The sequence below is a fragment of the Malurus melanocephalus genome, unplaced genomic scaffold, assembly GCF_030028575.1.
Source record: "Malurus melanocephalus ecotype Western Australia unplaced genomic scaffold, MMel_1.1 scaffold_725, whole genome shotgun sequence".
Taxonomy (NCBI): domain Eukaryota; kingdom Metazoa; phylum Chordata; class Aves; order Passeriformes; family Maluridae; genus Malurus; species Malurus melanocephalus.
Window position 1 is genome coordinate 16,524 of NW_026623957.1, and position 27,875 is coordinate 44,398.

The 27,875-nt window shown below is 40.6% G+C and overlaps 1 protein-coding gene across 1 annotated transcript in view; it reads left to right on the plus strand.

Moving 5' to 3' along the window:
• Positions 1-27,875, plus strand: part of LOC130584568 (amine oxidase [flavin-containing] B-like) — a 49,098-nt gene that overhangs the window by 3,977 nt on the left and 17,246 nt on the right. Inside the window, exons 2-5 of the mRNA XM_057384632.1 lie at positions 13,563-13,657; positions 14,545-14,682; positions 25,724-25,828; positions 26,305-26,396. Of these exons, the coding sequence (XP_057240615.1) occupies positions 13,563-13,657; positions 14,545-14,682; positions 25,724-25,828; positions 26,305-26,396 (430 nt within the window). The remainder of the gene's footprint in view (positions 1-13,562; positions 13,658-14,544; positions 14,683-25,723; positions 25,829-26,304; positions 26,397-27,875) is intronic.

The window sequence follows — 27,875 nt, forward strand, 5'->3', positions numbered from 1 at the left end:
TAAGGAAACTATAGATGAAATGTACAATGTTCAGTAGATACTTGTTTCTATTTGCAGTAGTAAAATACAGTGTTTCAATGCTCTTCCTTTGAGAAGATCGTTTGCCAAACAAGACACTGTTTTTGGAGAACATTACTAGTCTGGGAGTTCTATGCTAGATGCCCGTTTGGAGAAGGAAAAACCCCACACCAACCCAAAATGTGGGCATGGATGAAACARCTGTGTGTGATGAACCAGAATGGATCTGGCTGTGGGAGGACTCTGAGCCTCTCCAGGGAATGTCTCCCTCTCTGGCATTCTCAAGGGAATCCAGGAGATTTCCCAGTCAGTTGACATCATGAAGCTCTTGGTTTATATTTTCAGTCACCTGTCTCTATCTGATTTTTGGGAGTTTTTCTTTGCACTCAACCACTCTCACAGTCATTGCAAACCCATATRAGGCAGTTTGATGGAACCTGCATTTGACTTCCAGACATTTCACAGAAAAAAACCAACAACTTTGTAATGCACAAGGGACAGAACAGAATGCAGCTGCATAATGTTGTGAAATAGTTTGGTAGCCTAGGCAGCAGGGACAGCACTTGTAATTCACTGTCTGAGACCTCCTAATTGGTCTGAGAGTTGATTTGATAAGAAGCTTTCCAGTCTACCTGCAGGAGCCATCTCATCTCACCCGGCTCAGGGTAATGCATCATTAAGGGAAGCTTTTCCATTAGCTTATTTAACCGTTATGAAAGGGTGTTTYAGGGAAAAATTCATTGTGTGTGTTCAGCAAAGTGCAAAACCACTAAAAAAAGGGGGAAAAAAGGTAAGGCAGTTGGGAAGATGTGCTGTAGGATCTCACCTTTGGAGCTCCAGCCCCTGATGTTCATCCATCATAAGGCAATACTGGTCTAAATAAAGCCCTTTCATGCAAATAGTATGGATAGTATGGATTCCTTCCATGTAGTATAGTATTGATTCTGAGAATTCAGGATACCAGTTTTACCTGCACATCTGATTTCCGCACTGCCAACTTGTCTTGGGAAACTTTAATTTTTCCTGATCAAAGGTAGTGACATGAAAAGAGTAAGTGTTTCAGTTTTGTGTTCTTCCTCCTTCCACAGAGACACAGTTAAAAATATTTACTTGGTCATCTTGACCACAGATGAGCACCTGTGTCCTCTGTGTCCATCCACTCCATTTTGTCCTTGCCTGCTTTTCTTTCTTTAATTTTCTTGTAGCAGCAAGAGATTGCCAAAAGATCGCATTCTGCTTACTTGTAAATTTTGATTTGCTCCTTTTACCCCTTGGCACCATCAAGTACAGGAGTAATTCTGAAGGAACACAATTCATTGTGCTTCCCCCACTGCAGTGAGTGACCACAGCATCAGTCTCCAGCGAGTTGCACAATGTCAGACACCACAGTGGCACAAGTTGGGCTCACTGGTCGACACAAGTCTGGGTTAAATTCTGTTACCTGTGGTGCCAGTGGCTGTGAGAGCAGCCCACTGCTCTGGCTCCATCCTGGAGTGTTCAGGATGAGATGTCTGAGATGATCTTAGGAATGTGTTGACAAGGATACTGTTGACTAGTGGAGGTACTGTTATCAACTGAGTGTATGTAGCCTTATCAAAAACTGGAGAGCTCTGCCAAAAAGTGAAGTGTTCATGTTTGCACTGCCTGAGCAATGTGGGCTTACACAGCCCTGATGGTCCCAGAGGTGAAGTTCCAGTGCTGCTTGTATTATTATAAATAATAATAGTATGAATAATAATTTAAATAATATAAATAATAAAACTCCAGCCAAGAGTTTCCTCTGTATTTACTCATCTTACACAGCAGCCAATGACAATTAATTAGTCCTTAACACTTAGTTTAATCAATTGAGAAGGCTTTTCTTCTCCAGAAGTTACTATTCTCTGTGTAAACAATCTGGGGGTTTTTTGGCACGTTTCCCACAAGTGACAACTGTAATTAAATAGTTATTTCATAGTAAAAAGCCATGTTGTCTCACTGCCCCTTTGCCCATCTYTGCTCTGTAGCATTTATTTCACAGAGTGCACTGTCACAGCAGTGAAGTTTATCATGGTTATAAAAGTTTGCTGAGCAGGACCCCAGGGTGTTGAAGCCCTTTCTTTGGATTTCCTTTGCTGAGAAATGTGTCTTGATGTACTTACAAGGCWCTCAGGGATTTCTCCTGAGGAGCTGTRGTCATAGAACAGTTTGGGCTGGAAGGGCCCTCTGAAGGTCACCGAGTCCCACTGCCCTGCAGTGAGCTGGGACATCTTCAACTAGATCAGGTTGCTCAGAGCCCTGTCCAACCTGGCCTTGAATGTGTCCACCACCTCTCCTGTCCAACCTGTTCCAGCATTTGACCACCATCATTGTAACAAATTTCTTTCTTTATATGTGATCTGAATCTAGCCTCATTTACTCTAAAATCATTACCCCTTGTCTTACCGTGACAGACCCTACAAAGAATTTTATCCCTATATTTCTAATAATCCCCCTTTAGGTACTSGAAGATGTTATGAAGTCTTCCCAGACTCTTCTCTTCTCCAGGGTGAACAACCCACATTCTCTCAGCCTTTTCTCACAGGAAAGGTGTTCCATCCCTTGGATGATCTTTGGAGGCCTCCTCTGGACCTTCTACAATAGCTCCATGTTTTTGTTGTGGTGAGGACTCCAGAGCTTCAGCCAGGCTTTGGTTTCTTGAGGAAATAACATTCATCTCATTAAAATGTCAATAATTTAATTTTTATATAGCATTTTTGAACTTAACATGATTTTGCTGCTGGCCTGATAACCYATTTCATCCTTGTAAGCTTATGTCAGATATTATTATTGCTGCCATACATGATGGTCAAAATGTGATCATTCATCTAATTAATTTGCTTTCTTTTCCTTGTGTACTGATTTATGTCTAAGGTTCATAATTTTGTAAAGCTGTGTAATTCTTGTTTAATATTTTTTTTCTGTTTTCAGTGGTCAGGGAGGGTGCACCACAGGCCATTGGTATTCAAACTACGAATGCCTAGCATTCTTTTAAATATTCCACCCATGCTCTTGCATTTKGCACAACTTTCTCTGTCCTGTCAGTTTTCTGTTCAAACAGCTTGCTTAAAAGAAAAGTCAGTATAAAGTCACTTGGAAAACTGGTTTTTTTTTTTTTTCCCATGAACCCTTATTTGGTTTGGAGGTGGAGTGCTGAAAGGGAAGAAAAAGAATGGTCACCAGTGTCTCATTTGGGGAGACCCTGAGTTGTGGATATGTTGGTAATAAAAGAGGTGCTGAAAGGTGCCTGGCAAACCACAGAGGAGTTGCATTCGCCTGGTCGAGAAACAGTGACAATATTATTTATGGGAATGTTGCCTTAAAAATCAGGCTCACCTGAAACAGAGGCCAGACAAACTTAAGAAAATGAGAACAGACAACTTTAATACAGGCCTGAAAGGCCCCCTGGTACATTAGGGCAGACAAAGCCTCCTCCTGACACTACACCCAAAAATGGACATTGAGTCATGAGATCCTCGCCTTTTATAAGTTCTGTCTTATTAACATTTTGGGCCTCAATTCCTCAATGATTCTTTCAGGTGATGATCTCAACCACCCCAGACTTGCTCCCCCCCAACTCGCTGTTGTTTCCATATTTTGGGGCTCTGAGGCAGTGAGGTGTCCTTGGATTCAGGCTCAGAGAGGGATTGTTTTTTCTAAAGATGGGAGAAGGGTAATTTTAGTGCTGTACTAGAGAAGTGCAAGAATACAGATGCATGAAAATATATAAACTAAAAATCCTGAGGCATCAGGAAGAGCAGGCTTCAGTTCCTGCATTACCCACAGCCCCACAGGGCTCAACTGKGTGGACTTTGTGGGTTTTTAGTGGCATCAGGAGCAGCAGCAGAACTGGGGATGGAGGGGATGGAGAGCCCAAGGACTCAGGGCTCAGGGTTTGTGTGTTTGTGTAGAGGAGAGGAGGGCAGGAGACAGGATGGGGGAATGCAAAGTGAGAACCATCCCTGGAAGAAGGGATGRTCCAGTCTAGAAGGTTTGAGAACTTGTGGGGAGCTTCTAGAAACAGGCCCATATGGCAAAATACATCATAGATACACTGATTTTTACCACTGGAGAGGCTGGCTGTGTCTCTTCAGAGTCTCGGGCATCTTGCAGTGACAAAGTTTAAGTTGTGGTGGCAACCTGGTTTCTGTCAGCACTTCATGTTTCAGTGGTTGCAAAGTTCCTTGAAGTTTTGATTCATCTTTCACCTGCTCATCTTACAGATATTTCTTTGCAGTTTTCAACTTCACATTTTTCAGTTTCCACACAGCTGGAAGTGAGGAGGGTGGGGAGGAAAGCTGCCTCTGCAGCTCCTGCCCCCCAGCCAGCTGGTCTTTGTCTTGATGGTGTAATTCACTATAAAACATTGAATTCAGTCTGTTCAGTTGGCTGCACACAGCAGCAGCTGATCAAACAGCAGCTTCAAACTGTGCACCATGATTACCTGGATTACAAGGATAGATGAGTATAAACTGACCTCTTTTTTTTTTCTTGAGTGATAAATGTGTGTTTGAATATATCAAATATTGGAGCAAGASACCTCTTTTGTTCCAAAGTGAGTTAATTTTTTATGAGGCAGCTTGGCCAGAAGCTGAATCAGTGAATTGTGATAAATAATGAGCACAAATGAGAAAAGGAAAGAGTGTAAATGTTTTGCTTTTCCACTTTRGATTATAATCTTTTCTTCTATGCTTCCTTCACCATTTTTTGCCCCTGCACTATCTATCAGAATGGTACAATTCTATTGGCAGCTTTTTTCTTTCATACAAGTGATGTTTTTGTGAACTGTTTGGCTCAAACTTCCTCATGCCTGCACTTAGGGATGGATGTAAGGAAGTTACTTACAAGTCTTATTATTTAGGGTCTCTCTTTTGGGCTTCTCTGAATGACATGTATAATCTCAGCCATGGAATGGTTTGGGCTCTCAGCAGGGTTCATCTTAGTTTTTCAGTTGTTAAATTGGTAAAATGTTCACAAATTCTTGTGGGTTTTGCACTTTAGTCTCTGTGTGTGTGTGTGTGTGCACACCTTGTATATGTGGCCATGATGATGACTGGAGTTTCCAAAGAGTCACAGGGGTGTGGCTGTGTGGAAGTGACATTGAGAGGTGCTCAGTATAAATCCATAATTATTGTGTGCTATTTGGGGGAAAATCATTGGCTGAARATCAGTTCAAACAGGAAACAAAATGGATAGCCATGGAATGAGGGCATGAGGGCTCTGCTGGGCTGTGCTGTTGCCCAGCCTGGCCTCCTCTAAGTGAACACCTGTGATGTTCTCAGATACTGAGAAATCTGGGAAATTGCATCTTATTCTTTACTGTCAAGATGTAAGAATTATAGTCTGTTTATTTTTTAAGTTCACTTCTTCTAGTTGATTGTGTTTTTTGAGCATTTACTTTCCTCAGAGGACTAAAACAAAAAAAAATCTTTGCTTGAGAACAAGCAAGATTTGGCAAAACAAATAAGCATTTCTCTACTGAGGCAACTGTTGCATAATTTTCCAAGATTTTCCAGATGCAGCCTGGCCTTTTGTTTTCCCACTTTGCTGTGTATGGAAGGCAAAACTATTCTTCAGAGTAAATCTGGCTGGCATTTTATTTGCTTGTATTTCTCTTCATAGTAGTAGTGCCTAAAAGGATGYTTTTAGGAAACTGCCTGTGTAGACCCTCAGCCAGTTCCCTGTGYTCAGCTTTATTTGATCCACTGCTATGATCAGTTTGTTGTAGCACTTTCAGTCCTCTCTGCCCTTTTTTTTTTCCCTCTGTCTATTGTGTTTTGAGGCAACCTAGATTGTAAACTAGCAGAAAGGGATGRGCTAAACTAAAGGAGGCCCTGGGATTGAAGGCATGTGATAATACAGGAGAAAAAAACGATAATTGTATTATTATTCTTAACTTTAGTATATCCTGGAGCTGTAACAGGACATGCAGAATGTGTTTGGGTATTTTACCTGACTGGAGCCTAGAAGGAGATTTCTGAGTTGCGTTTGAAGTGTGAGGTGAGCACTGAATGGCTGTTCTGCTGCTTGTGTAAAATATGGCAAGCTCATAAAATGAAGAGAACACAGTAAATGATTGACATTAGAAATAYTCAACCTTTGAAAAGCTGSAGGGCCCRGTTTTGTCAATATGAAGTTTCATGRGGAACKTYRGATGYRAAAGTKAAGTGGAAAYGARGGAAGCCTTGGGCAGAACAGCTCTGCCTTCAGTTCTTAAACCTGGGCACCATGGTACCAAAAGCATTGGGTTTCCACCCAAACCCACAAGTTGTTTTTATCCCAAGCTTGGCAGGGATTGAGGGATTGAGGTTAACACCCCACAGGTTTGGCCATCTCTCTCATATCTGCCCAGGCTCTGTGTCCCTGAACCAGCTGCAGTGTCTGGGACAARTGCTGGCTGACTGGCTGTAATGTTGGTTTTAAGAATTCTGCTTAATAAATACTCCCTTAATAAATAATCCCATGTGCAATGGATCCTCCAGTGTCCCTTGCAGGGAGATCACAGAAAGCTGGGACTAGAGTTTACGCTCCCATTAAGTCCTCATTAACTCATGGGGATGATCATGCTGACCTTGGTGACAAGATGACAGAATTAGAGCTCAGACAGAAAAACTCATTGCCTTGGCTAGACAATGAAATGACGACAGAAATAAATTATATTTGCTCATAGAGTGCTGTATTCTAGGCAGAAATGTTAGGTTCTTTGTACAAATATTTTAAGTAAATGTACATTTTAAGCAGATAGTCAGGTTGACAATGTCTCTTTTTGCTCATTGGGGTTTCTGAACCTGTAATTTCATTGTTTTCCTTAGTTCCCTAATGTTCCAGGTGAGTGACACTCATTTTAATGGCATTAATTGCAGAACAGYGATACAGTTTAGGAAGACAGAGTATCTCCCCTCATGTCCAAAATACTTGACTCAAAAAAGAATTGCTTGGTAGTTTTCACTGCACTATTTGGCACATGAAGGTGAGGCATGACCAAGAGTGACAATTTTTAGAGGCTCAGCTCTACCATTGTTTTCTGAACTATAATTTTTGTATATTACTCCCATGAGATTGACTCAGGTATCTCAAGCCCCATTGTTAAGATGGCCAAAATTAGAGAAGTTGAAAGGTTACCTTCACATTAAGCACAGTTTTCTTCACAAGGACCAAGTTCCTTGATGTTTCCATAATTKGGGGGACATTACAAAATAATCCCATACCACCTTAACTCACCCTGCACCAACGCTGTTTTTGCCTCTTTGCTGCTGTTGTTGTCTCAGTTTTTATTTTATTTACAATCCTTACCTGTAATGCCTTACAGGCCTTACAGGCATTGTTGTCTCAAGGCATTATTTCAATTAAAACATTTGAGCTGGCTAACGATGAGTGACAGAGGTAAAGGTGACCAGTGCCAGGTCCAATCGCTCAGTGGCAGAGCAGTAATCAGATTGTGTTCATTAGAGCCCAAACAAGACCAGTGCTATTAAATTGCAGTTTCCAGCCCAGCAATGCAATAAAGAACCTGTGGAGGATGGAGGAGAAATCCCACTGGTGCAAAAATGGCAGCTCAGCTGTGGGTGAGGTCTCTTCTCTGCCCTCCATCCCTCCAGGGTCACAGTGACACGGAAACTGTAAATGGTGCTGATGGCRCTGAATTTCAGGATGTTGTGGGGATTTTGTTAGGAGGAGGTCAGAGAACCCTGAGTATAAACAAGGAACTGTTTTATTTGGATTTTAGAGCRATTAAGTCTAAGCAACAGCAAACCACATTCTTCCACTAGCTGATATAATTTTTACATGCTAGAAACTAAATTCCTGATCGAGGGAGGATTTTCCCCACAATTTACCTCTTCTGCTTGGGCCATATTCCTCTGAGTTTCTGCTTACTGGCCTCGTTCACTGCATGTTGTTCTCCCCAAATGTCCTTCTGCAGTGTTGACAGATGGATTTCATTTTTTTGGGTACAGTGCAACAGTTTTGGCYCAAACATTTATTTGCTGTATTTTGCAAGTATTCTTGAGCATCAAAGATGGTGGGTCAGGATTATGAGTGATATGAAGACACCTAATCGTGAGGAAAGTTGTATTTCCCATATAATCCCAGAGCAATACTAGCTTCTGTCACTTTTTGTAGGTTTTGACAGATTTCATCCTTTTTTCTTAACATTTCAGATATTTCAGGTGGTTTTTTTTTGGTTTTTTTTTCATTTGTTTATTTGGGCTTGGGCTTTTCATCTTTTTTTGAGACTCATCACTGAAATTAAGAAAAGAAATTAAGTTCATGGTCTCTCTGGTCCAAATGAGACTTAAGATTAAGAAGAAGAAGAATACAAACCCTGAGATTATTAAAATAACATCTTCAATGTGTTAAATATCTGTGGACATCCATCGGTTGAACAATTGAATAAAAATTGTTTAAAAATACTTGAGTTCTCCTGTGTTAGTGACCCTGAGCTCTTACTTGTCTGTATATAATCAATTATGATAAGTTTCCTTTTTTTGCTATCAGTCTTAGTGATAGCCAAAGACCTGACATCTCTGCAGATTCAGTGATTCAGATGTGGCTGAACAGGTTGACACCAAGAAAAAAAAATCCTTTTTCAAACATACCTTTTGAGTCAAAATAAATACAGGGAGGAAAATTTTGGCAAGTTTCATGAATGGAAGGAATTTCTGCGGTGATACCTGCAAGTTAATATAGCACAAGTATGGTGGCAGCATTTCTTCCTGATAAATGTAAAATTTTAGTCAAATGGAGAAGTTTTGAAAGGTTATAAGGTGAACAGATTTTTTTTACCAGCCATTTTAGAAGCTATTAATTGAATGCCTATGGATTAGAACTTTCTTTGCTCCTCATGTGAATTAAAATTTAGAATTTGTAGATTATTTTTATAATTATATAAATGAGAGAAGCAATTTTTTTCGTGGAAGGGAGATAATAAATGTGGGGGAACATGATAAAGTAATGAGTAATACAGAGAAAGTCAAACAGGAGCGCCTTCAGAGATGCAACATCCAGTCATGTCCTTTCTAGTGGAATTTTTGTTGAAATGCTAAGATTAAAGGGTATTTCAGTGAAATTGCTGATTTCAGGAAGAATTAGAATATGTTATTAAGTCTCAATATTTTTTTTAAGAAAATATGTTTAAAAATACTCTTTAGATATATCAAATATATTTGATCGTAGGGTTACATTGCACATGGGGTCAGATGAAAAATGTGACTCTTCTCACATTTTTCAATCCAAATCTATATACATTAAATATATTTTAATATTTTTATTGTATATAATCCAAGCATATGTAATGCAAGTATATATAATCCAAATATATATCCATATATTAAAGTATATAATACAGGTTGGACTCTGTGATCTTGGAGATATTTCCAATCTTAATGACTCTATGATTTGGATTTTGCCCTAGCATGGATATTTAAGATTTTCTGTTTTAAAAAATTTAAAAATTTAAATTAGTTGTTCTCTCAGGATAAGAAAACTGTTGATGTTAGGAAATGAGGTTGTAATGAAGGCTATTTAGTGAAATGTTGCAATTTAAGGTGTTTAGTAGGTACAGAGACATCAAACAAGAAAGAAAGAAGTTGGAAYTGAAGATGAAATAATTACTGTGATGATTACATTTGAGTCCAATCTGTGTGAATGCAGAGTGCTGCACGATGGGGAAATAAATGATTTTCGTGACTTGAACTTRCGTTATAAGATTGTGGGGGAGGCAATCTCCCACCAGGATCTCTGGGTGGCTGCGGTTGGGTACCGGGTTGCCATGGTAACAGATGGAGGCTTGCCCGGTTAAGCATCCTCTAAACACCGTGGTATTTTCACTCTGGGGCTTCAAATAATCATCTTTGCTTCTTTGTTGTTTGCTTTAATTGTCTGCCTGTCAGTTCTTTGGGCAGAGCTGCAGGTGAGGCTGTTTGACTGTATGATTTCTGCCATATCTGTATATATCTATATATAAATATATAGATATAGATTTTGTTGGGTGTTTTTCTAATATATATGGCTCTCTGTGGCCCCTTGGAGAAAGCTGACCTGCACTGCAAGCTGGACCCAGTTTCTGTGTTCTGTGAAGTGGTGGGAAAAGTGGCCAAGCCCTTTGATTGCAATTCAGATCTGATTCTGTTGATGTGCTCCTGGGGAGGAGGGAAAGCTGCCACTGAGTGACAAAACACTGTGCATGAAAAAGGAGTGATAATAGCACCAGTCACGTTTTGGGATGATTTCCACGTTTCAGTGTGGCTGTTTGCCTTACTTGTGAGGAATAGGGGAATATCAAAGGTCTGCCTTTTGTTAGTGATGTGCAGGAGGGTGGCAGGTAAGCCGGGGGAGGTGCTGGAATGTGAAACTTGTGAAGGATTAAACTTCTCGAGAGGASACCTTRCATCACGTGTGACTGATTTTCCCAGRCTTTGCTTCACAGGTWTTGTGTGTGCTCTGTTTGCAGCAATTGGGGCACAGAGAGGCCACTCTGACTCTTGCCTAGAAAAGAGGTTGTGGCCTGTGAGGGTTTCTTGCAGTGGCTTTTGGTTTCTGGAAAACAAATGTCAATCTTGTGCCCCAGTATTCATGTGCCAGTGTTCATTTCTATTTTATCATGCGTTTGTTGCTATTCCTGGTGTTGTAACTCTCCTTGTACCACTTTGTCCCAGTCCCCTCACTGTTGTTATAGTGACAGTCCAAGAGCCCTTTTGGGGCTTTGGGTCCAGCTCCAGGGCACAGGTGTGGAGTGATGTGGCACTGCTGTGATTCCAAATGTGTGAGATACCAAAAACAGCAACATTCCACCTGACACTTGCACTGGAATGTGCTGTCACCAGCAGCCTGGACTCACCCTCAGCACTGTGAATGCTAAGAGACCTCCTCTGCTCCTTTGCTGTGCTCTCTGACCCTCCTGAGCCTCTGCTTTTGCTTCTTCCATCTTTTTCCTGTTACTTGTTTGTGATGATTCCTGCAGCAAACCTGTGACCAGAAGAGAGCTGTGATGTGGGTGAAAGGGTGGACCCCTAGCCCTTGAACTGATGCTTAGTTTGGGAACCCTGCAGAGTGCATCTTCCAAGCCCCAAGGACACACCCTTCCTCCTGCAGAGATCTGATCTGCTGGAGGATGGGTATGGAAGGAGCAGTGAGAAATCAATGAGCCTGATCCTTCCCTCAGCGCTGTTTTGGTTTTTTGTTTCTGCATCAGGAAAGAGCAAACTCAATCTCTCACAGGTCAATCTGTGGATGCAACAGGGAAAGGTGGCAATGCCCCAAATAAACAGCAGGGAATAAAGAGTGGGAARGTGCAATCAGGTGGATGAAAGGTGCAGGAGGGAACAGGGAGGTGCTGCCTGGGATGTGAATCAGCTGCGTTTCGGTTGAGTCCAGAGTTATCCTTTCACAAACTTCTCTGTTGGTTCAGCTCCTGGGAATAAACTGCCTTTGTTCCCTGCTGTACTGAAATGTTTATTCATTAGATTTTAATAAAGAAAGTCAAATCTCATATCCCTTAATCAGTGTTGGTAACTGAATGCTATTAATTGATTWCTCAATACCTGTTAGTGTGATAAGCCAGCAGAAACCTTCAGTGACAGCTGCCTTCAGTTTATGCATTCGTTCTGTAAATTATTAATAACTGCTATTGATCCTCTCCCAACTGATGAAGTATTTGTCGTTTTTGAGAAGCAATCTTATTTTTTATCTTTTCCTTTGACAGATAAAGTATTTAGGAGTTTTGTTGCCTCTTTATCCTCCAGGAGCCAATCTCTCTTTGCAACTTGTTTGAAAGGATTGTCCATGTTTACATACCATGGCTGTTTCTGTAATATGTTCTTCCYTGGTGTCTTCAAATGTTTTTGAGTGTAGTCAAGGCCACTCATCCAGCCAGATGTTTTTGCAATATGATTTCCTCAGTAGGAAGTATGGAAAGACCTTTATCAGYTTCATTACTGGTTTTCTCACTAACACTTAGGTGAAAACCCAAGATAAATAGGGGGAAAAAAACCAAAACCGGAGAGTATGATGTTTTAATGGAAACATCTGCAGCTTTTCTTCAGAAAATGGAAAATTCTTTAGATAGATAGGTCTACATTTTTTTTTTCTTTTTTTCTTTTAGGTGGGGAAATAAAGAGCTAAAGTGGTTTAACCAGCACAGTGCAGAAGTTTTGCTACAGGGCTGAGAACAGGACTGGGTTCTCCTACTCCCAATCTACTCATTGGTGACCAGAATGTTCTGTAGCCTTTTYTACATTTTCATTCCATTCAGCCCTGTCCTCTTAGCTTTGACCATCTGTTTTTCCTGCCAGTGCTTTTTGCCATTTCTTCCGCTGCTGCCTTCTCCTTGGAACAATCTGCTCGGATAAAAACTCAAAAACTGCATGTACCAGGACACACAGAGGGAGCTGATTGCATTCTCATGGTAACGAGGCAGAGAGCCAGAAAGGAGGGATAAATTTCCCTGTATGAGTGTGGTTTCCAGCCTGGCCTCTCGATGAACTYTATTCAGCACATCCTGTTGGTTCAGGAGGATGATACAACCTGCTAGAATGTAACTCTTGTCCTACTGAAAAGTCACATGTGTCCAAAGTAAGCACCTGGGTTTATTTAAATCTCGGTTTGTGTGCTGAAGTTAAAAGGCGGAGATGATCTTAGGAAGTTGAGAGATTGTGGGCTGTGTTCCCTCTGTTTCCCTTTCCAGATCCCTTCATTCCCACAGCAGCTTGACACACTCGCTGCAGGGCTTGACACTGATATTTCCCACTGCAACTGCGAGGATTTATGACATCAGAACTTTAAAGAGCTGTTGCCTCCTCTGTTTTTACTCTTGCTTCACTTGTGTGTTTCACCTCCATGAGTCACAAGAGGGAAAGAAAATATATTTTAAAAATGGATGAGGAAGAAAACAATTTTTTTTAGGTAGACTTACCCATATTTTAAATTCTTGTTGCTCCACACAGCTGCACATTCTGTCTCTTCTTAAGTCAGATCATGTGTTGTTCTGGAGATRAAACCTGTGACCTGACTGTCTGGAAACTTTGCTACAGTACTTTAAAATATTCAGAACTGGAAAGCAGAAACATGGAACAGATGTCAGGAAATTTTCTGAAATGTAGGACAGTGCTAATAAAACTCTTTTGTGTGTGTGTGTGTGTGTGTATTCTTGTTGGGGTTATAAAAGTCGAAATGTTGGGAAGGACAGCTTTCAGTTTACACACAGTAAAGTTTGCAAGTTCTCTGCCTGGCTGGATRACCATCTTAGCAAAGGTAATGCATCAGAATTCCTGAGCATGTGGTGCAGAACTTGTTGTAAGACTGGACCACAAAGTGTTTTAATCAGTGGCTTCAGTTCCATTTATTGATTAATTGTTTGTTTGGTTTTTAATTCAACCACCTCACCACCCTGGCATTGTGTTTGAATGAAAAAAATTCATCCAAAAATTCAGGATTTGGATGGACACTTATGAGAGTGTTTACATACCAAGTCACAAAAACTGCGCAATGCACAGAAGTATTCTTTAATTGCTTTTCTTTTTGTCTTTTAGGTCTCTCAGCAGCCAAGCTACTGACTGAGTCAGGCTTGAATGTGGTGGTGCTGGAAGCCAATGACAGGGTTGGTGGAAGGACTTTCACCGTAAGGGTAATTATCCCCAAACCAATTTATAGGTTGCATATTCATATTTACAGTATATTCTGTACATATGGGGCAAAATTTCTGGARTATTAGCAGGTGGGAAACTTCCTGATATTGTGCCAATAAAAGTAGGGAAAGACTGGCATGATGGCAAGGGCAGAATATTTCTGTGTCCTCTGCAGGTTCTGGAGTCATCAATTTGAGAAGGAGAATAGGATGAGCAAAGTTTCAAAATCATTTCCCAGGGAAAGACACTGTAGAAATCTCTGTGGAAAAAACACCCATGAGGCCACCCATGCTGTGAAGAGCCTTGGACTGAGCTGTAACATGGCCCAGACAGAGGGGTGTAGGGTAGAGGAGTGTTGGGGATGGCTGGGAACTCAGTCTGCCATGTCTCCCTTCACTCCTTTCCCTTCTGCTCTGTCTTGATTTGGGACAAGCTCCCACACTCTTCTAGGACAGTGTGTTTTAAACTGGTCATTGGTGGATGAGCAATGATCTGATGGAGCAGGAGCTGCACAGGTGTCCCTGACTGTCCCSTCCCTGCCTGCCAGGCTCTTTCCTCTTGTTGAGGCTGTAAAGTGACAATGGCCCAGCTATTCTGGTTGTGAATTCCAAATCCTGACCAGCAYGCTGGTTATGGACTCAGTAATCACCACACCAGAGCTCTATCAAAGAATGTGCTTTCCACAGGGAGAGGAATCTCAGCCAAAATGCTTCGGGAGTGTTTAATTTCATTCTAATCCTCTGGATTGCTCTTTTAATTTATGTGCTATTTACCAAGGGCTTATCTCTTTCGTAATTTTTTTCTTTTTTTTTTTTTTTTTTTTTTTTTTTTTTTTTTTTTTTTTTTTTTTTTTCTTCCCTTTTGTGTGTGGTGTGTGATAAACCAGAATAAGCAAGTTAAATATGTGGACCTTGGAGGGGCTTACGTGGGGCCAACACAGAATCGTCTGCTGCGGCTCTCCAAGGAGCTGGGAATAGAGACCTACAAGGTGAATGAAGTTGAGCACCTGATACACCATGTCAAGGTGAGAGAGACTCTTGGGTTGCTGCTGTAAATGGGAAAATTGTGGTGATATCCCTTCTCCTTGTTTTCCACTCTTGCTGCAGTGGAGAATACCTGTTTGAGTGTGCAGCATCTGAATTTGTTGGTGAAAAAAAAATAAGTATGTTGTTAATGAAATTACCAGCAAATTACTGTGCTAGTACAAATTATGATGTGCATTTATGACACTTTTATGTCTGTACTCTATAGGTGCATCCTATTAGCTCATGCCTTAGTTCAAGTCTCACCTCTTAGCTGAAAGCTCTCAAAAACCTTTCTTGTTTATGAGCAGTGCAGCTGTGACTCTTCAGTGCAGSTCAGCTCTGATAGGCACTGCCCAAGGTGTCTGGAAATCCATTTCAGGATCCTGGGGGTACCTCAAAGCAGCTGAAAGTGTCTCAGGAAGGGCTTCCTAAAGCAGTGACAGTTATTATGCTGATGGAAAGAAATGTGAGAGGTTATGTCTGGTTTTGCTGGTGGGGAAACTTAACATGCAGAGTGGCAGAATAGTAACTGCAAAAGGCTCTGGGTATCAGACAGGCTTGTGGAGGCAGATCTGAGCGATCTGTTCRTGGTCTGAAATAGAACAGCTATGGCAAAGCTGTTGAAAAGCCCACGTATTCTCAGTAGTCATTCTSCAAAAGAGCATCCTTTCTCCTTTCCTGATATAGACCAGTGCTGCACTCCCACAGACAGGAAACTTTGTGTGTTAGACCCAAGGAAATTAACTCTGAGTTTCGATATATGCTTAGGAAAAGCCACTGTGTAATGATTGGCAAAATATTTGTCAGCAGTTGGTGTTTGATCAAAGGTTAAAGAACAYATTGACAGGTTTAAAAAAAGCATTAGAGAAAAGATCTCCTGTCATGTTTTCCATTATGTTTTCTACTTGATTGTTATAAAGCAACCCAGTGTTCTCAAAGTGATTTGCTCTGCTCACTGTCCATAATTACCATTTCTGTGCTAGAACTAATGGATACATCCACGTTGTTTGGTTTTGTGTGCCTCTGGCATCATCCTTAAAGCCAAATTTTGTGTTTGTTCACAGGATTTAGCATTCAAATCTCCCCAAGAGTGATAGGAGATCATGCCACGAGGGGAAACACTTGACATGGCCAGTCAGGATGTCCACCTTTTCAGGGCAAACTGTATCCTAGCATGGGAGCATTCCACAGTGCTGCCAGAAATCACTGCTTTTTGGGGTTCTTCCCAGTCAGGTGTTGAGAATCTCCAAGGAGAGAGATCCCAGCTGCTGGCTGAGTGCTCCCAAGCCATGMTAAGAGCCTGCAGGTTGGATTGAAACAGTTTTTAGGCTTCACTGCCTGTAGGARTTCCAGAAGAGAGGAGGGAGAGAATTATGTTACAGATCTCCCTGCCAAGCAAGATGTAAAGAGAGGAGATAATTCCACAGTCATTAGCCCTTCCTTTGCATCTTTTGATTTCRTTCATTTTTAAATCCTTTATTTCCTTTTTGCTTCTGTGTTTATACAGTTGTGGGAAAGTATTAACATCATTGAAGAGTTACAATTCAATAACTGGCACAAATAAATGCAAATAAATGCACTGTAAAATAGACATAAGCACTGTCACCTGGCCAAGCCTTCAGCCTTGTGCATTTGCTGTGTCTGTAACACATTCCTCACAGGTTTCTCATGTGATTTGTCTCTGCTTTCCATGGAAATGGACACTGTTCCTGTGCTTGTTGAAATCTAAGCAATGCTCCCAAGTTGTAGATTYGAAAATACACCAAGGGCTGTGTCCCATGTGGGAGTTTTAATTCACATGTTGACCRAGCTTTATGACTGTGGCCAAATATAATTGAATTCTGGACCACAAAATTAGCCAAGCCCAGAGAAGCAATGAAACTTGAAGGTTTTAATTCTTCTTTTTCTACACAATCAGGCATCACAGTGCATCTTGTAAAATCAGCCGCTGTTTTTACTTATACCCAAAGGCAAAATCAAGCCTTTCGTAGTTAATTAAATTCATTTTAGATGCTTTTTAATACAAGTAATATATGCAGMCTCTTTGTGCTACAAAATGAAAAGAATGCATTTTGTTGATCTCTGCTAATTAGGCTTTACCARCTTGATTGGGTTATGTGGTTTTTTCCTCTAATCTTTTTTAATGCCAGGTTCTATTGTGAGATTATTTTTGGTCTCGCTCATATTGCGTGTGATGTCTTCACAGAAACTCAAAATTGTATTTATTGCCCTACATTTTTTTTTCCTTTTCCCTCCACTTGTTAGGCAGCCTTTTTCATGGTCTTTGAAAAGAGATTAGTATGTTCTTTTCATTTGTGTAAATACTGGTTCATCAGCCTTAGTGAGGAAATTAGTAGAGCTCTGCAAGTAGTGTTTGGTAGGCAAATTGCTGCCTGAACACCATTGATTTTTCAATAACCTAACTGAAATTAGGTTCATAAATCCAGATTTAAGAAGCAAAAGCAGAACTGTCTGAGAAGTCATCATCTCCTAACAGTTCTCCCACTGGACTGGTAGGCAGATGTAAAATCTGTAAAAATGCCACTTAAAATGAGATAACTTCTCCTTAGCTGCCCAAGAGAGGATTCAGGGTCTTACCTTAGATATGCAGATTTGTAACTTTTGATTGGTTTTATTTTCCTCACCAAAATGACAGCTTTTGTCTTTTTAAAAAGCAAAGCTAAGTTCATATATTCCAGGTAATTTTTACCKTTACCATGTAACAGTCTCTAGAAAGAAATGTTGAACAGTGAAAACATGTAAATTATTGTCAGGGTTTAATCRTCAAATTTTCCTTGTTAATTCAAGCTTTACTTCACTTCTGTGCAGGCTCATTAGTTGTGCAAACTTTCTGCATTTTAAAACACAAATTTACYGTATTTTCAGTCGTAATGCAGGTTCCTTGTCCAAGAGAACCATGGAGCTGGTTTGCTCTGTTATCCTAAATCTGTGTGAGGAAATGTTTCTTTGTATGAACGGTTTGCCCAATGAATCCAACTGAGCATCCTCTGATCCCATTTTTCTAACAGAATTTTTATGGGATAATGCCAGGATGCCTCCTGGAATTTCCTGATTGTAAAAAATGGCAAAAACATTTGTTCCTTCTGCCCTCTGTGCTGTCTCAGTGCAGGCTGTGGATGGTGCTCACAGCTGGCTGAGGTTGCTGGCTGCTTTCACAGCCTGCTGYACCTGAAACATTCCTGATGTGGGTGTAATTGAGTTGTTTCTTCAGCACCAAAAGGCCCCCTCTGTGTSGTGCCCGTCCTTGGGGGATATTTCAGGATGGGATGCTGAGGGAAACATGGATCATCCCCTCTCTGGTCATTAAACAAAATCTTGACAGCAGCTTGTCACCACATCATTATCTCAGTGAAGTTCTCTGCAAGAGGATGGAGTTTTTTCCTTCTCATCCCTCTCATACCTCCAGTGCCAGCTGGAGGTGTCTGAGTKCATGTCATGCCCACTTGAAGTTTGGCACCACTTTCATACCAGGAKAAATAATTGTCAACTCTGGGGACAGTGATAATGTGAGCCCTGTCTGTTGAACATCGTGAAGGTGAATATTTAATCCYATACACACAGTGCCCCAAATCTGCACTGATTTTGCCAGGTTACACACTGATCTGCAGTGGACTTGCAGAAGGAAATTTTACRGCCCTCTTGGGTGCCATTCATTTTCATCACTGTTGTGCTTATTAAAACACAGTTTGCAGTGGTCTTGTTCATGAATTAGAAATATGATGGTCGTGCTGTATTGGGATTTAATTAGCAGCTGGATAAGTGGCTGCTGTATCCRAATTTACAGAATTTAGTGGTGTTTCTTCTGTGATATCCATGATATATGCAGAGCAGCTAGGCAATATGATTTATTTAAGCTTTTCACTGGCAAGTCTAAGGGCAGTATCTCCTGGCACAGTCTCTAGTGTAAAGCATAACAACTTAAATGGATTTTTGAATGACTAGATAGAATTGCTTTCATTGTTCTTTGTATATCACAATTAGAGTGCAGTCAGAGAACGAAAAGACTGTGAGACTCTCAGTAASTATCAATTTAAGTGAGGTGAAATAGCCTYATGTCTTTTGTTTTTTCCTCTTTTTGCTGACAATTTCTAAGTAAGAACATGGGGAACTGTACAGAAAACACCTGAACCTTGAAGAAGATGGGCACCTGGTGTCTTGAAAGGGAAGCCAAGTGAATTCAAAGGCACTTAAATGACTACAGGTCGTTGATAGTTTCACGTGTCATTACTGGAACACAGATCTATGTTATTTTAAMTCTTTTCTGGAGATGAGGATGCAGACATTCCCACCACAAGATGCTGTGTTATTGCCACAACTCACTTGTAGCTTCAAAAGTGAATCTGAGGTTTATCAGGCTGGAGAAAGCATCTCCCAGCCTCCCAGAAGGGATATCCTCCAGTCTGGGAATGAAGAGCAGTCTTTGGCACGAGTGTAGGAAAAGCTGGACTGGTTTTGTCTCCCTGGACCTGCCCTGTAGGCAGAAGGGCATCTTCCCTTTTTTCTGTGTCAACTGAACGAATTTTCTAATTAGGACTTTTAAAATTAAAATATGGATATTTGTATCACACCAGCTTAAAAGAAGCAATTATGTACATCAAATCTGCAAAGTGATCTCTGTCAAAGGRGACTGTAAAGCAAGGTCTTGTAAGGCGTGTTTATTGATCAGGAAGATTGAATGGAAGGCTGGAAGCTGTGACCTAATGGTAACATGAGGATGAAAGCAGTAAGAAAAATGAATTGTAAATAAAGTATGCATTTCTTAATTAAATTTGAGTGGAAAAAAATCTTCCAGAGTCTCAGCTTTCCCAGACTCCAAGGTGTGTTCCTGAGRAGACAAGGAAAAGATTCCCACCTAGATTGCTTAATTGAGGCTGCTGGGAGGAAAGCTTCAATTGCATCTGATTGGAGAACTGATTTTGGTTTCCCTAGAGAAGCTGATTAATGTCTACAGGAAAACAGAATTAGAGAAATGTGCATTTAATACAGGAACAACTGGCTGAGCATACTGGGTTTCACGTCTGTAAAATTTTATGTAAAGTTTCACGTTTTTAGTGACCCCAAAGTCATGCTCAAACCCAGTGTTCCAGCTGTGAAACAGTGTGTCTGCTCAGTTATGCTATGGGCAGATTTCTTTTTAAGGCTTTTTGCTAAATGAAGATCTACTTGTGTTGCAATTTATTTATGCCGCATTTATCTGCTTGATAAGGGAAGGAGGACTTTTTTCCTAAGACTAATTGTAGAAATACTGAAAAGTTTTCAACTTGATTTTATCCACTTTGTTGGCTTGTTTAATTCAGATGTTGAAAGCCACATCAGGCCCAGTTTCAAAGAGTATTTGGAAACAAAGTCCCTATAAATCTTCATAAGATATCTTAAGGCTTTTTCTAAAGGTGCTTTTTGGTGTCTGAAACCAAAAAAAAATCTCATTCTAGTAGGAAGGAGACTGAAGTTAATTATTTTCAGAGCTGATTGGAACAAATAGTTATATACAGTTTTAAATTCAGAACAGATCCTCAATTTCACTTTCYAAATCACTTCAGTGGTGTTTCTCTCATTCTTTTTTTCAAGTGTGACAGCTATTTAACAGACTGCATGACCAATGTGGCAGAGKGAAGATGGACTTTATTTCCATAATACAGCAGAAACAAGCTGTTCCCAATTAGCTCCTTCCCTTATCAGAGTTCATGTTTCAAGCCACCGTGTCTGGCTGTGCAGCACTTAAAATGGAATTMGTTTTCTTAATGAAATTCCCAAGGCGTGTTGGCATCCACAGCTGATGAACTCAAATTAAATATTGAAAGATATTTGGAGGACATTTTGGTGTGTCTTAATGTTGTAGCTTTGCACCATTTTTTTTCCTGCTGCATTTATATTTTCTAACCTATAGATCTTTTTACATTTAGAATATCTGTCAGATAGTCTAGTAACCAACTGAACATATGAGATCCTGAACAGCATTTTTCATCAATGAAGGGATTTTTAATGAAGTCAGCCCTGTTACAGTTTCTAAGTAGGCTCTATAATCTCTCTCATTTTGGTCCAGCTACTTGCCTTTTTTAAAAATTGAGAATTATGATTTTACAAGTGACTTAGTCCCAAAGGTAAGTCTTGTTAGGTGTTATGGATTAAAAACAAGCAAATCAAAAACCAACCAAACAAAAATTCCCAAAAAAGAAACAACAAAGAAAAAACCAACAAGACCCCTCCCCCCCAAAAAAAAAATATCCAGACAACTCCCAAACAAAACAATAAGCAGCCTCCACAAAGCAAAGCAAAGCAAAGCAAAGCAAACCAAAACAAAATGATCCTTTTCCACAAGGCATCAGATGAGAAACTGCATCTGAGACAGGTGCAGAGTTACAGACTGAAGTGATGCTTTTCCATTTCTGATTTTCCTTGTCACAGCTTGKGGTCTTGTGGTTCCTGAGCTTTACAGGAATGACATTTTGAGCTGAGAGAACAGGGTGTGTGTGATGTGCTGGTGCTGTGAATCAGCAGAGGGCACTCCGTGCCAACAAACCTGTGTGGATGTGAATTAACATGCAGAGAGATGTCTGGCTGAACTGAGCATCAGCTACTCCGAGGTTTAGATGGTTTAGCTGAGAGAATGTCTGTGCTCATTCAGGGATGCAGGGAATGCACCACACCTCGTTTCTTCAGCAAGAGCTGACTTTATAAATAAAATGTTTGTTCTGTGCTATGAAAAATGCATGGTTCGCTGTCACCAGGGCCTTCAGTTCACAGTGCTGCATCTCACTCTGGCACTCTCTGGTTTAGGGCAGCATGAAGTTGTCCTGGCCTGCAAAAGCAGGTTTTCTCCTGAGAATCCCACYCTGCACKGAGATACTGATATTTCCTGGCAGTKCTTTCTCAGCTCAGCATTCACTCACTGTCACACTCACAGCAGAAAATGCGTGAGATCGGTCCCTGTGCCCTCCTGGGTGCTGGGGCTGAAATTCAAGGGACTGCTGATATTTAGTTGTCATGTTGTAGGTTTTTTTCCCTGTAAAAACCCATTTCTCATGTCAGCTCCTTGACCTGAAACAGACCTGATGGATAAAGAAATCTCATTTCTGCACGACTTGCACAGGTCTGTTGTAACTCAGCCAGATGTTGGTTGACGTGAAACAGATGGCTGAGAAAAATCTATTGGGAATTGTTAAGTTTGTGACAAACTCTGGATTTCTCGTTTGCCTGTCAGTTTATTCCTGGGACAGCTGGGTTGCACGAATTTCCTCCCTTCAGTTTCATCTTCYTCAGTGAATTTTAGCCCACATGGCAGCAGCAGCCTTTTTGAGCAGCCAGTGATCCATTCAGTGGCAGATAAACCTGCAGGTGCTGATGCTGCTGTTGTGGTTTTTGGAGCATTGCTCCAAAAGTGGCATCAAGAAACCATTTCTAAAATTTTGTGTACCTACATATATATATATGTATATAAATATTTTAAAAATGGGTAAGAAATACTTGTGAGCATCATAGTACTGGTAGTGAAATACCRTGTCAAATGATTGGAAGGCGTGGCTATTGCTGATGGCTGTGATTTAGGAATAAAAATATTTGAAAAGGAAATGTTTTGATGTCAGATGAATTGGTAGGATTGGCTATTGTTGGTGGTTTTCTGCAGCTTTGATTTGTGTCTGAAAATATTTGAAAAGGAAATGTTTTGTGCATCTTGGGGCATGCAAGTGTCCTGTTATTCTTATTCTGTAGAGATTACACACCACCAGGAGGCACAGAGAATRCCATTTTCAGCAAATAAGCAAATTTTGCCTAAATATCAGAAAGGTTTTTGTGTTTGCAAAAATGCAAATTCAGCACAAGTGTAGCTGAAATGTTTTGGTTTGTTGGTRACTRCTCAGAGCTGTCTGTAGTCTTTCCWTGGTGCTGCTGTTTTTGTTTCTGTRTAGAGCCTAGTCTGGCAGTCTCATCTCAAACAAAATTCTGATTGACAGTTCCTGGAGTTTTATTTGTGCAAGAAATAAGGATCAGGCTGCAGGAGATGCCGTAGGAGCTCTTGAAAGTAACTTTCACAGGAAACTCGCTAACTTTGATGACTGTTTTTATTTTTATCAGGTAGGAGTTTGCTCTTGCTCTTCATGAGACTTACCACCCCGGATTTCTACACAAGAGACATAGCCAAGGTTTTCCTTTTGGCAGTTCAAATGCACTGAAATAGAAGAACAGTAAAACAAAATTACGGTTTGTGTGTCTCGTGGCCGTGCACTCATGAGGAAGCACTGCTGGGAATTCATAAGACTCGAGTTAACTCAGAGGGGAGAACTGGGTTAGGGTTGCCTCTGGCAGAGCAGGAAGCTCAGAACAAAATCAATAATTAAAATAACCCATTGTGAAGCTGTCCTGGTTTCTTTGAGCACAGCAATATGCTGGTTTCATAAACCTGAATTTGGGAAATAGCAGGTGCTTGTAACCAAACTGGTGATTTCTGGCTTTGGAATCCCTCCATGGTGTGGACACTAGGGATGGGTGGCTGCAGAGCTCAGAAGAAGGCACAGTAAAACTGACTTCTTGAGGCCATAGAGCCAGTTATGGAATTTTAATGTGCTCCAAAATTCTGAAAGGTAATTTCCAACATTGTTCAGATGTTGTCACCTGGGACAGGAAGGCACTTGGTCTGAGAGGGTTTGCTCTTTTCCCACAGCCCTTWGGCAGCCCAGTGTGGGTTGATGTGTGCCCCAGGATAAACTGATTCTATGTGAAGGGATTCCATAATAATGGAATGTTTGTGTTGGGACCCAAATGTTCATGCTGGGACCAAATGCCTCTGAGGAAGCAAACTCATTCAGTTCCTCTCCAGCTACAGGGATATGTTTTCCTGATCCCAGTATTTTCATATAGTTCAGCACAAAAGGTGTGGAAATGGACTTTTGTTTCATGCTGAATGAAAAAAAAGAAATAAAGACAACCCTCTGGTTTCTGGGTGAACATGTGCCATAATGTCCATCCTTAAATTGGAAGTGCTTTGTTTTCAGCCTTGGTGCCTCTGGCACATGAAGTGACTGGAGATCTACTCTGGCTGTGACAGATCTTCTGATTGAAAACTTCTAAAAATTTGATTTTGACACTGTAAAAAGCACAATTTATCTTCAAAAGCACTGCAGAATTAAATCATTGTCTTCTAGCTACTTTTTCACATGTCCATTTACCAAAGAACTAAATTATTTTCTCTCCGTTTTGCTTTCTTCCTAACTTTGATTGCCTTGGTGTTTTTGACAAAAATTCCATTAGAGTTTTGTATCTGTAAAGAATGAGTGAAAAAACAGTTTCTTCTTCACTTTCCCTAACCTATTTGGGTGTTTTGTAAACTAGTGTTTTCATATGCTTAGATTTCATTTTTGGTCTTACTGATTTCTCAGTATCTTGCTCTTTGAATTAAAAGTCCTCAAAGTTATTAGCCAGCATTTTTCAAGGTTATGTCTCATTTTGCTATTTCCAGACCAAGTTTTGAGTCTTTCAGAATCCCTTTGTGCCCTTTTGCTGTCTCTTCTGGTGCTTGCAGACACCAGCAGGTTTGAATAATGTGCTCCCTGTCCCTCTTTCACAGTATTAATAAAGAGGCYAAATCAAATCAAGCCTGACATTTCTTTGAGTAAGTGGTCTTTGGATRTTTCTCCTCAAAAAGACAACAACTCAAAAGTGTTGTTGTTGCTAGGTGGTTATAAATATTAAATCTTGGTTCAGTTAAGGCACTGTAAATACTTTTTTAGTGATGGCTTGAAGTGACACTGCATCAAATACCTCTTAAAAGTTAGTACTTGTACTGTTTGACATTCATGCTCGTGCAGTGCACACCTAAATACATAATTTAATATAAATTTTGAAAAATCAGCTGTGGCATGCAGTACAGCCTTTATCATTTATGAAAATCTTATGGATTCCAAAAGGCATTGTGAAAAAACAAGTATCCTTATAATGCTAATGAACCTTTCTTGGTGAGGTTTTAAAACTGTTAGGCTGCTGTCCATACAGTCAGCCAGGGAAATCCCATTTAAATAAAAGAGCTCTACAAATTACCCATTGTCTCCCACTCTTAATTAAGGCAGACTTTCTGAGTATCTAGTGGTGGACATACAGATATGTAAAATCTGACTATTAAATATGTAAAGATGTAATTAAGACATTGGTATTGATCACACTGTCCCACTGCAATTTACAGTGTTGGACTGGAAGAACAATTCTGTTTAGTAAATGCTACATTTTCTGCAGGACTGGTTATTTTCAGGTTATCTGAAACCATTTTTTCTCCCCAGGAAGCTCCTGAGCTATGATTTAGTGTATAATAAAGGTTACCTCTACTACCTTTATCTGATTTTGAAAGAAAAAAAACCCCAAACTTCTAAATGCAATTAAGAGTTCAGTCTTTCTATGATAAATTAGGAGGACAAAAAAAAGGTAATGTGTGTATATATATGTCATTTTCAGTAGAGAATAGCCAATTATTCAACTCAGTCAAACAATGCTGTTTAATCTAATTTTTTTGGTCTGTTCTTAGTGCTTCTACTGCAGTGTGTTAGTTTGGTTGCCCAGAAGTGCCAGATGTGAAGGTTTGGAGGTGAAGTGTCAGGTCTGCACTGACTTGCTGATATCTGAATTCCTAATTCAGCTGGGTGTCACCCTGAAATTGCACATGCAGAAAAACAGGAATAACAGAATAACCTCCTGGAGCTCCAGGGTCGTGTTTGGGTAACCCTTGAGTATCTCCAAGGATGGAAACTCCACTACTTCTCATGGCAATCAGTGCCAGTGCCCAGGCACCCTCATGGTGAAAAAGCATTTTCTGATGTTCAGAAGGAGCCTCYTGTGTTTCCCTTTCTCCCTCTTTCCCTGTGTCCTGCTCATGAGACACRACCTGTCAGAAGCTGCCACATGGATTGATTAAATTTGTGCTTTTTTTTTTTGTACACTTAACCTTTTGGTGCAGCTTCCTACACATGGAAGCTGTGATTATGATCATCTTTAGGGATTTTTTAATGATGTTTCTGTTTGTTTTTCACCTTCCAGGGTAAGTCTTACCCCTTTAGAGGTGCGTTCCCTCCGATGTGGAACCCTTTGGCTTACCTGGACTACAACAACCTGTGGAGAACCATGGAYGAGATGGGGAAGGAGGTATGGCATGAGGCACTGCAGCTCTGTCAGCTCAGCTTGACATCAGCTTTCCTGATGATTTAATAATATTTTAAGAGGCCTGCAGACCTCAAACATTTGCCCTTCTCTACCCTCAAATTCAGCTTGTCTGTCCTGGTTGGTTACCAGTTTTCCACTAACTGATCTGCAAGATTTGAGAAGAGGTTGCTCTTACTTGTATAGATAAATATGTGAGATATGGAATAGCTTAGAGGCATCTCTTAAGTCTAAAATTATTCTCTATTTTTCAATCTAAAAAAAAAGAATGTTAAAACAAGCAAACAAACAAATAAACAAATAAATAAACAAACTCCCTCTCCCAAAAGCATTCTCTRCTAAGTTCCCTGTGTTACCTGCCAGAAATTTGCAGGCTGAATTAGCATTTAAAGACGAGATTATTTGTGTTTCCCTGTCACGAATTCACTTGCTGATAAATGCTTTTCCTAATGTCTCCATAGATTCCCAATGAAGCTCCATGGAAGGCTCCACGTGCAGAAGAATGGGACAAAATGACTATGCAAGATTTCATAGATAAAACATGCTGGACAAAGTAAGGAACTTTTTAATATGGAATACAATGGCTTGTGTTTATGTACCTTAGAACAAACAGATATAGCATCACTAAAATACAGTGTTTTTAAAGAAAAGGGGTGAGAAAGTCCTGTAATAATGGGCCACAACACCTGTCAGCACACTCAGTAGATTCTGTTCTATTTCCATAACTATTTAGAGTAAAAGAAAGATAAAATATATCTGGGAAGGGTTACTGCTGAAGAGATGGGTTATGTGCACTTTCCTGCTCTTTACTGTGTTTKTAGCCTTTAAGAGAAAAATGTTATGGTTACAGCAGGTTTTTGAATCAAACTCTTGATGGAAAAATGCACATTTATTYTGTGCTGGACCAGCTGATTTTACCAAAGTGCTGTAAAGATAACATTTGTCTTGCAGTAGCACTAAATCACTTTAGCACTCATCATTCTATTGTTTAGCYGTTGCACTGTACAACACTCAGGGAAACTGAAAATGCTTTTTTTTTTTTGTGTATACATCAAAGCAATTTTTCTTTACTTGCCATTCAACAGCAGTTTGATTGTTTTTCTTCTCACTGAAGGAAAAGAAAAGGGCCATTAGTCCTGGTTGCTGTAGAGCAGATTGATTTCTCCAGCAACCTGTTCAGAATTGCTGAGCACCCCACACGTGGCTGGAGCTTGGTGAAGAAACCTGTTAGTGCCCACTAAAGCGTCACTGGTGTTTTTATGGGGTGTTTTTATGGCTCCAGGCAGTCCCTGGAGAGCAACGTGGCCTTTTCTGGTTGTGTTGGGCCTTTTGGAGTGAGTCCAGAGGAGGCCACAAAGGTGATYCGAGGGYTGGAGCACTTCTGTTGGGATGACAGGGGSTTTCTTCTGCTGGAGACACTTCTGCTGAGAGAGCTGGGATTTGGAGCAGAGACAGCTCCAGGGAGGCTTCAGAGCACCTTCCAGTGCCTGAAGGGGCTACAGGAGAGCTGGACAGGGACACTGAACGAGGACATTAGTGATAGGATAAGGGAGAATGGCTTTACACTGAAAGAGGGCAGGGTTAGGTTAGATAACAGGAATTACTTCTTTATCACAAGGCTGTTGAGGCACTGGCAAAGGTTGCCCAGAGAAGCTGTGGATGCCCCATTCCTGGAGGTGTTCAAGGCCAGGCTGGATGGAGCTTTGATGCAACCTGGGATAGTGGAAGGTGTCTCTCTGCCCACAGCAGGGAGGTTGGAACTGGAAGTGATAAAGGACACTTTAGGGAYATTCACTATTCTGTATTTTTTGATTGTTAATGGACAGTAGGCTCTTGTCCAAAAACATAGAATATTCTAGGTCATGTTTTTTCTTCAACAAGAGTGACAATTGCCCAGAAGCAATTGTGGAAAGCCTTTCTCATTTGTATCACAGTCCATATTCAGTAAAACCAAATAGAAACCCGTGCTGGCAGCTCTGCTGGCTGAGCCTTGTGCAGGGTGAGGAGCTGTGCAAGTGAACAAAACACCCCA